Source organism: Medicago truncatula, chromosome 2 (genome assembly GCF_003473485.1).
Source record: "Medicago truncatula cultivar Jemalong A17 chromosome 2, MtrunA17r5.0-ANR, whole genome shotgun sequence".
NCBI lineage: Eukaryota > Viridiplantae > Streptophyta > Magnoliopsida > Fabales > Fabaceae > Medicago > Medicago truncatula.
This window is the reverse complement of record NC_053043.1, coordinates 4,377,071-4,391,021: the sequence shown is the minus strand read 5'-3', so window position 1 is coordinate 4,391,021 and position 13,951 is coordinate 4,377,071. Positions and strand designations below refer to the sequence as shown.

At 32.9% G+C, this 13,951-nt stretch overlaps 2 protein-coding genes across 2 annotated transcripts; both read right to left on the bottom strand.

Moving 5' to 3' along the window:
- Positions 1-1,089: 1,089 nt before the first annotated feature.
- LOC11446074 (uncharacterized) lies at positions 1,090-3,564 on the bottom strand. Its single transcript, XM_003593635.4, has 2 exons — positions 3,058-3,564; positions 1,090-1,347 (listed from the first exon to the last, which is right to left on the bottom strand). Exon 1 carries the CDS (start codon positions 3,435-3,437, stop codon positions 3,096-3,098), a length of 342 nt encoding a protein of 113 aa, XP_003593683.1. The 5' UTR covers positions 3,438-3,564; the 3' UTR covers positions 1,090-1,347; positions 3,058-3,095.
- A 1,060-nt stretch (positions 3,565-4,624) lies between these two features.
- LOC11440804 (leucine-rich repeat receptor protein kinase HPCA1) lies at positions 4,625-12,338 on the bottom strand. Its single transcript, XM_003593633.4, has 18 exons — positions 11,697-12,338; positions 10,657-10,777; positions 10,487-10,558; positions 10,147-10,221; positions 9,946-10,017; positions 9,536-9,700; positions 9,385-9,459; positions 8,936-9,010; positions 8,787-8,858; positions 8,612-8,680; positions 8,392-8,472; positions 7,695-7,832; positions 7,103-7,587; positions 6,858-7,004; positions 6,622-6,758; positions 6,094-6,313; positions 5,725-5,960; positions 4,625-5,417 (listed from the first exon to the last, which is right to left on the bottom strand). The coding sequence occupies exons 1-18, from the start codon at positions 11,782-11,784 to the stop codon at positions 4,941-4,943; spliced, it is 2,805 nt and encodes a 934-aa protein (XP_003593681.1). The 5' UTR covers positions 11,785-12,338; the 3' UTR covers positions 4,625-4,940.
- Between the last annotated feature and the right edge of the window lie 1,613 nt (positions 12,339-13,951).

The window sequence follows — 13,951 nt, the reverse complement described above, 5'->3', positions numbered from 1 at the left end:
CCTCTTGTAAATGATCCACAAGAGAATCTACAAGAAGAACATCATCTGGTAAACAAGCTGGTTTGGTACACAAAGATTCTTTATCTTCCTCATGCTCCACTAAACACGCATCATCCGCTAAACCAAACTCCATGTCCTCCGCAATTCTAATAGGATAATTTTTCCAATCAACCAGAAACACTTCTACCTCATTAATTTCTCCCAAAATCTTTGCAGTAATTATCAAATGAGCATAATCCCGCCGCACTCTATTAAGAGTACAATCATTGATCTTCACACAATCTTCCTTTTACTGATGCTAATTTCGCAAAAAAATAAAATAAAATAAACATTCCACGCATGCAACAGTATACCATAACAACACACACAATCTCCTCTTTCATAATCTATGTCACTATCATTCGACCAAGCACGACAATCATACACAAAATTGAGTTCTGGTATGCTCCATTTAGGGTTTGGATGCAAGACATGTGGCAAAAAATCTCAACCATTAGATATTTTTTTGCCACATGTCTTGCATCCAAACCCTAAATGGAGTAAATGGAGCTTAGCCTAAATGGAGCATACCCGAACTCCACAAAATTGCGGAAAAAATCAGACACTTCTTAAAATACCGTCATAAGCTCACCCTTACCCTAAAGAAAGGGTCTGAAGGTGTGTGGTATGTTGTCGGATGTCTTTGTTCTAGATTTCGCAATGTTAGTCGTCAAGTGTTTGGTTTTGCTAGGTTCATGAATGTGAGGGATGTAGAGAAACTCAGGAAAGCTTTAAATAATGTGTATTTCGATGATTGTCGTATGTTTGACAAAAGTGGCTCGATATGACAGGTTTGAACAAAGGAGTAGAGGAGGTTTGGGTGAGGGAGAAAAGACTCGCTATAAGATTAATCTCTGAATCTATAGCAGCTGAACGTTGGATTATTTTCACATATGAGATTAGATTGTCAACCAATGAAGCAATTATTATTAAAAGTCTCACTAAGATATCTAAACAAATCAAATGCAGCGCTATACTATTTGAATAATATGTTTTGTCTTCATTTTGTTTACAAAATACACTTTTCACTTTATTTTCTGTTTTCAATTGTTTTTTCATAAATAACACTGGAAAAACAAACTTTTATTGTAACTACAGTTTTATGTACAAGACTTAAAAAAATAAAAATAAAAAGAAGTGACATTTTGTAATTAGAAGTGAAAAAAGAAAAGAAAAACATAATAACATATTCTGTTTTCTCATAGCAAGAAAAACTTAAACTTTCACAATCAAGGTGAGCCTTCATCAGGGCACTGTCAACATAGACCAAAACCAGCTCTTATGTGGCTTCATTCCAGGGAATGGCACCTGCAGTTTAAGTACATGAATAAAAAATAAAGGATGTAAGTTAACCAAACAAACATGAATGAATGTTATAATAATATGAAAACAATCAGGCTTATTCACTATAGTTCAGGCTTCTTGCCTGAATTCAACAATCAGTTTTTATTATCATGATTTGCATCCCTATTTATAATTTGAAGTATTTATAATTAGTGTTTAGTCTTTCTGTATTCAAATTAGAATCATCAATCATATCAAATCCTATTCATAATTCAAAGTATTTATATTTTCTCGTCCCTCTTTATCTAAAACCCTACAACTTCAACGTCATATAATAAGTCAATCATGCAGATATGCTAAATGACTTGAAATACCCATATGATGTATTGATCAAAACTGATGCCTCTTGTTATATGAGATTAAAAAAATAATCAAACAAAAGAAGAGCTATACCTAAAAATGTTTTGATTCCACCTAACATACAAGTGCAACAAAACAAACAATATGCAGCCCAGGCTCCCAGGAGAGAAATTTAATTTAGTAATTTAAACTCCACCTTTTAAAACATGACTCAAAAATTCAATCAGCTCACATAAATATCAAACACCAAAATAATTGTGTGTCTGAAACACTAAACTTGGAGATTGATTCACTCCTTGTACCACAAGATAAGGAAAACACCAAAACTACATGTATGCAATAAACCCAACACAGGAAATTGAGAATATTTAAAGACCGTGTACAAATACATGGCATACCACACAGTCATTAGTTAACGTAACAAAAAAATAACAACTAGGTTGTATAGAATGGAAGTGTTTTATACTATGGTATGACCCAAAACATAATCTTTTTTTACTAGCTCATCTAACCTCCAATCCAACCAAGCATAGCCTAAGCATTCATTTCTTCAAGGGCATTTTTATATAATGATGTTATAGTGACTCTGACTGGTGCCTCAATCCATAAACCATAGGTCATTGTGTTTGTAGTAGTATCACCAAAATTTACAGAGTAATACGAAAAGGTTAGGCTTAAATAGACTCACAATTTGACCAACCATTTGCAAGACCTCACCACAGCAGAGGGTTTCCCTATTTTACACACACAGTGTTCATAAACAGAAACGACATAAGCGGTACATAACTCACAAGCAACATGAGGGTTCCAAATGCAAAATCTATCAACAATAGATAATAACACCTCACCACATTAAGAAGCAGAGAACAATGGTGTAGAAGGCAGAAGCGAGAACAAACATGCTTCTCCAATTTTCTCCACTTCTGCACTATTGTCTCCGCTTCTGCACCATTTCCCATCTTCAACTTGTTCATATTCTTAAATGCCAACACACAATCTACTTCACAGTCTCAATTTCTCTATAACATATAGTGGAAGTTGTTTTATTACTCAGTGATCTATCTATACAACTGAATGACCAAAACATACAACCTTTAACTTATTCACATTCTTAAATGCCAACATACAACCTACTTCACAATCTCACATTGAGCAGAAGCTGTTTTATTACTCAGTGATCTATCTATAAAAATGAATGACCAAAACATATCAAAATACAAACTATAATAGTTTTTCTAATAGCCAACAACCCAATTTAAGTACAGTCTATAATTACTTATTACAAATAACCACAAACAAAAATCAAAATTAAAACAAAAAAGCCCCAAAAGTGCAAAAAAAAAAAAAAAAAGGAAGAAAAATAATGAAACTGACCCAACAGAAGGGAATGAAGCAGTAGAAAGGTTGAAACTTTATTTGGATTGAGTAGGTTTATCCTTGTTATGAGCATCATGAGAGGAATTAGGTTTGGAATTGAAAGAAGGAATTGGATTTTCACCCTTGATGAACCAACCAAGAGCAAAGAAAGCAGCACCAGCAAGAATGGCAGTACCCCAAGCGTGAGAATACCATTTACCATACTGTCTGGTAGCGTATTTCCATTGATCTCTCAGAGTTGCGGAATCAGGAATGGCTGTTTCTGCTGGGTTGATATGAGATTTGTGGCCTGAAAATTTGGTTGAACCATGATCTGCACTTGAAGAAGGTTGAAGAGGGGTTTTGGTTTTAGGGTTAATCTCATCATTCTTACTCATGTTGGATATGGAAATGGAAGAAATTGATTGCACTTCACTTTAACCACCGATTCTTTGATGTATGTTTGATTCCATTTGGTTATTCTAAAGTAGAATTGATTTTGTACTTCAAATTGATTCTAAAAATTATAGCTTCTGATTTTACAATTTTTTTTTGACAAGACACTCAAATTTATTATTCCGATTATTCAAATATATAAATTACTTTACCTTCAATTTGATTTTAGTAAGAATGATTTTACACTATCAATTTACTTAAAATTAATTTTTCTCACTGCATAACCAAACATACCTTGGTTGATGAGAAATATTGATTCTAACGGCTAAAATTGAGTTGAAGTTAAAATGATTTATATTTAGTTATGCTATAAGAAAAATTGATTGTGCAAAAGTGATTAGTATTAAAATTGAGTTGAAGTTAAAATTATTTATGTTTGATTACATTTAGGTAAAAATGAGTTTTTTTAGGGCATGTAAAAATCAGTTAAACAATAAATTTGACTATAAAAGGTCAATTTCTAGATTCATAAGCAACAAACACTAATTTCAAATAAAATCTATTTTACATTAGAAGAACCAAACACACTCAAAATCACGGCTAAAATTAATATTGGTTCCACAAAAAAAAAAAGTGAAACCAAATTTTGGCTTCACAACTCCTAATTCAACCGAAAAAAAATATCGAAATTGCTATGCTGGAAGTTGTGGCGGGATTTGTATTTGGTCCTAGATTAAAAGTTGTATAATCATTTTAAATATCATTAGTGAGGCATGTTCATAAAATCATAAACATCATTTAACTAAATTCTTGTCGCCAGCATTCAAAATTCAAAAATCATTTTATTAGATAAAAATGCTACTAACAATCATGTTTATGATTTATGTTTGTAGTACCATGTCCTTGGTGTCATGTGCCAAACTTAAAATTTTCAAGTCCTACTTAAACAATGACACAAGTTATTTTGCTGCATTCTTGAATCATTGGTTTTTCTATTAATTCTCTTCCATTAAAGCAACCTCTTTTAAATAGATCTGGCTCTAGTTTGTAAAGTTAAATTGAATAATTGATATATCATCATGTTCATGATTTGTTATGAGTAAAATTATTTATTGATTGGTTTACAGTTGAATGGGGTCCTCACTCAATTATCTTGAGTATACTAACTAGCAAGAGTTGCTTGCTTATGAAGAAAGAAAATAAACAGACATGCTGTCTTTTGAAAATTCAATCTTCAAATTCAACTATATTACAAACAATTAAAAAATTCACAAGAATATGTTCATGACTAGAGTACAAATTACAATCTGGAATCCATTTTCCTTCTTCCCTTCAGGCAAAGCCATTGTTAATGTTAACAATACACTTTCCATGCTATGAAAACCAATCAATATTTTGGTTGAAACCTCGTCATTTTTTACACTGAATGAATCCAAAATTGACACACCAAGACCTCAATGAATTCATCCGAAGAGAAAAAAGAAACACAAGAAAAATGCCAAAACTCATTGAGGTTCTACCCTTATTGTTGGAAAGATTCCACTATATTCAAATTCTTCCTCATTAGCATAAGGATGTTTACCATCCCCCGCACCCGCTTCCTCATAATTTTCTGTTGTTGAAGCTGATTCAGAATTTGGATTCACTCCAACAAGCTCGATTATACTCTCAATCTCTTTTGCAACCTCGGCCATTGAAGGCCTCTCAGCTGCATATTCTTTGACACACCTCAATGCCAACTCAACATACCTTTCTAAACCTTTTGGTCTTGTCCCTTTGAGTAGACTTTGATCTAGAATGGAATGAAGATTGTATAACTCCTTTGATGTATCCATTACCCTCATTACCTCTCTTACAATATATTTTCCTTGCTCTATTGGCTTTCTTGATGTTGCTAGTTCCAGCATTAGCACTCCAAAGCTATATACATCACTCTTTTCAGTCAATTGCTGGGTCATGTAATATTCTGGATCCAAGTATCCCTTCATAGATTGAAAAGAAAACACATTTTCATTAGCTATCACTAGCAAAAATAACAAAATTTTATGATTCAATTTCAGCTTCATAAAAGAGAAACTTTCTTCTACAACTTTAAAGAGTATTTATAATCTATAAGTAGTTCCCAACCAACTTAGAGAGAGGTAAATATTAAGTTCGACTGTAAGTATCCCGAAGACTAGTTATTTTTTTTCTTAGAGAAACTAGTTTGATTGTATAGCTGCAATAGAAAAAGCTGATTTCATGTGTATATAGTTTTGTAGGTAAAACTGAAAAACATATTATACAAACCATTGTTCCTTTGACTTGAGTAGTAACATGGCCCCTTTCACTATCAACAAGAAGTTTGGAGAGACCAAAATCAGCAACTTTTGCAATGAGGTGATTATCAAGTAGGATATTGCTTGATTTTATGTCTCTGTGTATGATTGGTGGGTCAGCAAGTTCATGTAGATAGGTCAGACCCCTGGCGGCACCCAATGTAACTTTGAGCCTCCTTATCCAATCCATCCATATCCCAGATTTTCCTGCGGTGACAAAGTCCAACGCATTTTTAAATACTAAGACCAATCGTGCTGTGATATACAATAAAATGGCTATATGTTTGAGTCTTAAGATACAATATGGTGCATGCAGAGTGTTTTGAAGGAATTGAAGTACCTGAAAGACTATCCAATAAAGTGCCATTTGGAACGTACTCATAGACCAGCATTTGTTCACCTTTCTCGTAACAGAAGCCAACAAGACTAACAAGATTCTTATGATGGACCCTTGATAGAAGTTCAATCTCAGTTTTAAACTCAACAGCGCCCTGCATAGATTCTTTTCCGGCTCTTTTGATTGCAACCAATTCCCCAGTGGGAAGAGCACCTTGGTAAACCTTGTAAGTGAGGAGGGCTAATAAGATTTTGCACTAAATATTAAGAGAATAATTTGGGGAAAATACGCGTGGTGGATGATTCTATCATAAATGCTAGCAATGAAATTCTCTAAATATGAAAAGACATAAGAATGGATAAAAGCGAAGGTAAGTGGTGGAATTTGACGGATAAGATACCACCAATTTAAAGATAAGCTCTTTTCATCTCATTCCACCGGTCCAAATATGTCCTTAGGAACGTTAAGGAAATACGGTGTTATGAAATAGAAAAATGAGAAGGGTAGTCATGTGATTAAATTAATAAAAACCTGTCCATAGCCGCCTGATCCAATAGTGTTGGCTTCTGCAAAATTGTTGGTGTATTTCCTCATCTCATCAAACGAAAACCATCGTGCTCCTTTCAACTGCGGAGCAGCTCCACTATTATTGTTCTGTTCCCAGTTTACTGCATTTAACATGACAATTGAATCAATAAAAAAAACTAGTAGAAAAGTTCCTTGCTGATAGTACAAATTAGGCCAATCTTGGGGTAATCATTTCTTACCAAAAGGGTTTGACTCGGAAGACCTTGCTCTTTTTTGGCGAATGGCGTATATCCCTATAAGGATCGCCAGTACAAGAAGGACCAATACAGCAACTACTGCACCAACTATAACCCCAGTATGTGATGACTTTGATCCTTTAGATTCTCCTAAGTGACATAAAAATGACAGAGTCAGAGAAGAGAAAGAAGACAGATCAAACAAATAATTCAGCATTTGTAGTTCATAATGAAATGGTGTAAATCACCTCCTAAATGTTTATAGTTAACACCAATGAAGGCGTAGGGTGTGAAAAATTCTGGAGGCTTGTAAAGTTGGTTGCTAAGCGCAAAAGCAGCAGTTGAAACCCCGGTTGCATTGAAACGATCGGTTTGAGATGGGAAGATATTAAGAGTCAACTGAAAATTATCGGTGGATGAATCCTTGAAAGGATTACTAAGAGAAACTGAATCTACTGGAATGTTTTGTTTCCGATAAAAATCCATCATAGTCTGTTCAATTTCCTTGTAGTAACTTGTGTCACTAAAATTTGAGAAACTAGAAGCTCTGGATGTTAGATTTCCACTATAGGGAAATGCACATTTACAGTTTGGGCTGGCGATCTGATCGTTACTGCATGAAGGAGGTGAGCAACCATTTGATGGTGTTGAATATGGGGGAATGGTTTGTGGGACTTTGCAATAACTCTCTTCAGAAACTCCATTTTCAAGACAAATTCTGTTTTGACCCAGTCTGCAAAATCATTAGATAACTTTCTTAGAAGAAAATCTAGTTTCCAGTCGTTTGAGTCCATGCAAATACCTGTAGAAATAAATGATATCATATATAATGAAGCTTACCTCAAGTCAAAATTCAACTTTTGGTTTCCCATCACGAGGTCGGTAATACCATTATTCTGCAAATCAATGAGTTGCAGACTACTTCGGTAGCCACTGCTGAGATTTAATGTGCCACTAAGCTTGTTGTCCTTCAGTATTCTGTTAGCACATTTCAGTAAATTCACATTACATTCATAACCATCGTTTATTCTGTATCTCATAATATTTTGCCGGTATTTCTTCTTGTTTAAGATTATTTAAAGAGTTAGTATATAATGAGAGGTCTTAAAAAAACAGTATAGAATGAGAGGTTTTCTTTATGCATAACCAGATTTTCATCAAAATAAGTTCAAAATATAAAACTACTTAACTGCATATACGATAAGATAAATTTAAATGAGCTCTATTTAAGTTTTCCAAATACTTTCTTAATAGAATTTTCATGGATTTTTCTTGATAATGAAGGTGTCTTAAAAAGAGTGTTCATAGTGCATTGCTATTCTGCATTTTTGATGTAGTATATCTTCTAGATATTTGATATAATTAGAACTTAAACTTGTGGTTCAATACTTATCAAAATAGCAAGACGAACCCAATTTTTTTTAAGCTCTTATACATATAGTACTTGATTTCTTGAAATGAAAAAACAAAACTTATTTAAAGATAACAAAAAGGTAAATAGAAACAGGTCTAATGTGAGAAAGATGGAGCAACATACACTGTGTTCAGATTTGGCAGACTAGAATTAAAAACCCATGAAGGAACAAGAGAAGAATCAAAGTTATTGTCGCTCAGATCCCTGCAGATAGTTACGTCATAAAAACATGCAAATTAAAATCATTGTAACTAGATTATATGATTGTAATTGAGTATTTGATCTCCTATAATCTCAATGCAATAAATAAAGTATCGCAAAATATGCCTATCATTCTACTTACACAGAAATGAGACTATTCATTCCAGTAAAATCCGGCAGAGAGCCATTCAGTTCATTGTGAGATAAAGATCTGCAAAAACATATTCAATGCCTTCTTTCAGTAAAACTGATTCTTTATGGAAACAGTTAGTGATAAATATGAAGCTTAACAAGTCACATTTCTTTGATTCTCTTACATCTCGGTAAGTTTTTTGAGATTGTTCAAGCTGGAAGGCACTCTCCCGCTTAATTGATTCTTGTCAAAGCGCCTGTATACAAGAGAAAATATTCAGTTCAGCCATTGAAATTCATAAATTCACTTTGCCACTAGCCACCATATACTTACACAACTTCCACTGTGCTCCCAAGGCTACTTAGGGTGCTAGGAATACTGCCTGTTAGTTGATTGTGGTCGAAAAGCCTGCCAAAAATAATATAAGGGAGGATTAAAAGGAAGTCTATAAAAATAATTCAATGGTTTCATTTATGAAACAGTCCTTATAAGTTTATAGGGTTTATGAAAAAGTTAAATAGAATGTTTTGAAAAAGTAGACATACAGACGCTAATTTCAACTTATACGAGTAGCTAATGTTTAAAAAGCTCATAGTAATGATGAGATTCTTCTAATATTTTTTTTCATCATATATTCTTATGAAAAAACTTTTTAAATTGCTACAAGTCACTTTATAAGTAAGGTTAGACGTTTTTAGGAAACTTAGTCTGTTTGACTTTGTGAGACGAGAACAGGTCTCTTAACTTCAGAAAAGAAATAGTCCAAGATTTATGAAACTTACACATGTTTTAGTTTCATGCTGGAGTTAAAAAGTTTCTGTGGTATTGGACCTGAGAGTTTATTGTTCCCAAAATGACTGCAAACAAGTAGACATAGTATTAGATCATTCAATGAAATGTTAGTATAGAAATTGAAAATGGGAGTAGACATACAAGTGCTGGGCCTTCAGGAGCATGTCAAGACCTGGTTGCCCTTGATCATTAGAGACAGGAATAGGCCCTTCCAGCTGGTTTTGATCAAGATCTAACCAATCAAGGTTGGATAGATTGCCAAGAGAGTGCGGAATATTTCCAGTGAAATTATTCGAATTCAGTGCTCTGTGTCAAAAGCAATAATTTAACAAGTGATTCTTAATCATCTATGTGTTATGCTGTAAATGAACTTTAGAAAATGCTTGCTTAATATATCATATATTATATATTAGTCCAAAGATAAAAATAAAATACTCTATCATGTGTTATTTGAATGATAAAAATAAAACATTGAGCTTCAAGATTAAGTATGATAACATCGGGATGTTTGCAATGTAGAATCAGAATTATTAGTAAGATGGAATCCTTACAAAAAGGTCAGCTTCTTTAATGATCCTATTGAATCTGGAATAGGGCCAGAGAAACCACAACCAACCAATGCCCTGGAAAACGAGTTACAAGAAAACATATCAAAAAGCATGCTAAACTTTAGATAGCAGTAATGCACTAAAGAAATTCAGTTTGTTTTAAAATTTATTTATTATTATTAGGAAATAAATTTCCTTACTTACAGGGAATTGAGGTTTTTCAAATTCCCAATTTCACGTGGAATTGTTCCTGTCATGCCCGTGTTGGATGAAAGATCCCTGTATGAACAAAAACAACATGTTTATTAGACCAGTAATGAAAATAAAATGTCCTACCTAAGGATGAATCCAGTTAAAGGAAATGATTTAGCTACAACTGAACATTGTCGCATACATTTTTTAAAAACCTTGTACATACATTTATTCATTTTAAAATCTTTTTTAACAAATATTCAGTTGAGAAACATTTAAACATGTTAGGGTTAGAAGAAGAATTTCAGCCTAACATGGACACATTAATTCAAACGAGAAGCAGAAAATGTACAATGTTTCAAGTTCAGATAAGGATTGGATTGCTGAAGATAGCTGACCCTCCAAACTCAAGCCAAGTAGTTTCCTGAAGAAAAAAATAACACTCTTTTCATATTCATTCATTTTTTTACAAAAACAAAAATAGAAAGTAAGAAACAAATTTGAATAGAACGAAGATCTAACAATTCGGTAATTCTTGAATTGTCACAACCAATTCCAGCCCAATTACTGCCACAAGGATCAGACCCCACCCAATTTGATGGTCTGTTGTTCCAGGATTGTGTGAGAGAAGAAAGAGCAGTAACTGCAGAATAACAACTTCTATTAGGAAACTTTTTTTGTCATAAAGAGACTAAACTCTCGATTCATGATGATATTTCAAGAAAATAAATATGTAAGTAACAAAAACAAAACCTATTACAAGAGATGATGTTCATCTATTTTAGTAAAACCTGCTTTTAACTTTTTAATGATTAATTCAGCCATGTCAAACCGCCTAATGAAGTGCTGCGCGAAACACAATAAACAAACTAACAATCCATTTCTCTCACCCCTAAGCATTTCCTAATGAACATTATTAGCAACATAGAAGATTCTAGTATAAAAACTATAGGTCTGTACATAGTCAATGATATAAATAAATTAACTTCTAAAACTTTGCTAGCAAACAAAGTTCTATTTTTGAATTTTAATGGCAGAATATATCTTCAATCCACAAAGACTTCCCAAACTTAGGGTGCAAGAGTGTCTCATGTGATCTATGATGGACTGATGCTAGAAAATCGCTCAAAATTCCGATGACAATCAACGCCTCCACGTTTTATAAGTAGAAGTTGAAGGTCCTCCACGTCTTAAGATTGAGACACGGACTTTATCCGTAGAAAATGAACATAAACTGAGTTGAGTTTTGAGGCGCTAATATTTATTTTTCTTGTTTTTTGCTGAACTGGCGCCGATTAAAACATTAATTGGATCACCTTCTCTGTCACGAGGAGGAATAAAAGTATCATCAACTTTGGTCCCCCGTAGATCATATGAGACACTTCTCCATCCTAGATATCGTCCGACTACTATACTAAGAAGTACAGGGGCTGGAAAAGCACAATATTTCCTTTCTTTATTGTTGAGATATGATAAGATATAAACAATAAATGTGATGAATATATCAATCTCCAAACACAGAAAACATGACAAAAGTTGAATTGAACTTAGTAACAACTTACAATCTCCACGGTCTGTCTGTGATGCAACATGCAAAACTTGGAAAAGAAGCAGCAGAAGAAGAGGAAACACTTTATGTTGTTCTTCCATTACACAAAACACTTGTTCTGATATTGAATTGAATCAAGACTCAAAGTGTATTGAATTGATATTGAATTAAAACAAGAATCAAAAGACTTTTCAAATATTGAATTGAATTGTTAAAGAGAAACCATGCATAGTGTATAATCTTTTAACAAGGAAAGAAACAGAGCAACCTTTTCAAGAAAAAATAAAAAAACTAAATAAACTGAAAATTTTAGAGCAGACGCGTTTAAGATATGGTATGCTATAACTAATGCATTTTACTAAGTCAATGCCTTTTACAATCAATTTTCAACTATTAGAATTAGAATGGGTATTAACTCAAAAAATAAAAAAATATTGCAACTATATGTCCACTAACATAATCATTCAATATCAATGATAATTTATATATTCCAACTAGAAATGGCTCTTAACATTTTTAATTCTGATTTCTTCCCTCATACATTTTATAAAACATTCAAAAGAAAAAAGCTATAAGATAAAAGACTTTTTAAGTGTTGGAACTTGGAAGCAATCAACGACTACTTAAACAATGATTTGTTTTAGTTTGCATCAGCATATAGTACCCTTTTCGGTATTACAAAGAGATATTTTCACACATGGTGAAATTAACAAGAGACATTAATTTCACTCTCATTTTCTAGGATGGAATATAAAATTTTCTTGTCCTCTTTGTACCATACGACAAAATAAAATAATGTACAATTGGACAATTGACCACGTAGCTTGCCGTCCCAAATGATCATGGTGATAATAAAGTAATTAAACAATGATTATATTATATATTATCAATATATAAAAGTCGTACACATGAATCAAATAATGTGTTGTCACATCCTTTAATAAATTCAAAACGCATATCCATCGTACCTTATTAATTAGAATATATGTATAGAATTTTTATACATTGACACCGTATATATAAATTAAACTCAATTCTTATTATTAACATCATCATCAACCTCGTACATATATATCCTATTCCTAATACGTACAATAAGTTGGTGTCAAAAATTACGAATAAGTTAGTTGGTATCAAATGTTCCTATTATGCACAACTGTCAACGAGGAATGCACCTAATTAAGAAAAAAGAGTTGGAATTAATTTGTGAAATTCAAAGCTTCAACAATTGCATAGTTGTTTAGACAGGCTTTTGCATTAGAAAAAGTTGGAGCGGCAACCGAAGTAGATGCCAATGAGACATCAAGTTTTGTACAAGACAAAACGCAAAGAAACAAGACATAAATTGTACAAGACAAAACACAAAGAAACAATGAATTCCCTTTTTCTATAAGCAAAGGATCGCAATTTATTTATTTTTACATTTAAACGTGAACCAAATCGGCTGCATCTAAAGATGGATTTTCTTGATTCAAACATAATTAAATGAAACTAAAGCAAACATAGTTAGAGAATGAGTAACTATATTATCAGCTCTTCTCACACGAGACACTAAAAATGAAGAAAACAACAACTAGGGCTCCTTTTTGTCCCCAAAAAAAAAAATTAGGGCTTTCACAATCATTTAGTCACTAAGCCTAAATAAGAATTATCATCAATATACAACTTCAAAATCATAGACCAGGTTGAACCACCCTCCACCACAATATTGCGAAAACTCATATCGTGAGCAAATTGAATTGCCAATCGAAATTCAAGAGCTTCAACAATATTAGTATCACGACAAAACCTTACGAGTCTCTAATTATAGCTCCTACACCCCATTTGTTATCAACCTGTCCGATGCTTCAATGTTTTGAAGAAAGATGTGGGATGAGTACTCCAAGTAGAGGGGGAAGAGATTATATAATCCTTAAGAACACTCACGTTGCTAAGGATTATGACTTCTTTAGTGTATTATGAGTAAATGTTCAATTTATTAGTTCTTGAAATTGTAGGGTCATAACAACATAATCTTGAAATTGTAGGGTCATAAGTTCATAACAACATAATTGTACTTTACATTATCACAATTCTCTAATGATGATCTAAAATTGCAAAATATATCAGATTTGTCTTCATGTCTAAATCATCTTTTATCAAATGCATCACTAATATCACTTGAGTTGAAACTTGAAATACATCTTTGACGTTACTAATTTAATACATTTTAGTCGGATATCAATAGAGGACAGACTTGGTTTGCAATTAATTTGCAATTTCACACAC

Bases quoted from the DNA above. Each gene is read 5' to 3' on its own strand.
- LOC11446074 (XM_003593635.4), bottom strand. From the start codon at position 3,437: ATGAGTAAGAATGATGAGATTAACCCTAAAACCAAAACCCCTCTTCAA.
- LOC11440804 (XM_003593633.4), bottom strand. From the start codon at position 11,784: ATGGAAGAACAACATAAAGTGTTTCCTCTTCTTCTGCTGCTTCTTTTC. The intron at 10,559-10,656 runs GTTAGATCTTCG...TTTTTTCTTCAG, and splicing joins AATTCAAGAATTACCGAATT to GAAACTACTTGGCTTGAGTT. The intron at 7,588-7,694 runs GTAAGCTTCATT...ATGATTTTGCAG, and splicing joins AAGTTGAATTTTGACTTGAG to ACTGGGTCAAAACAGAATTT.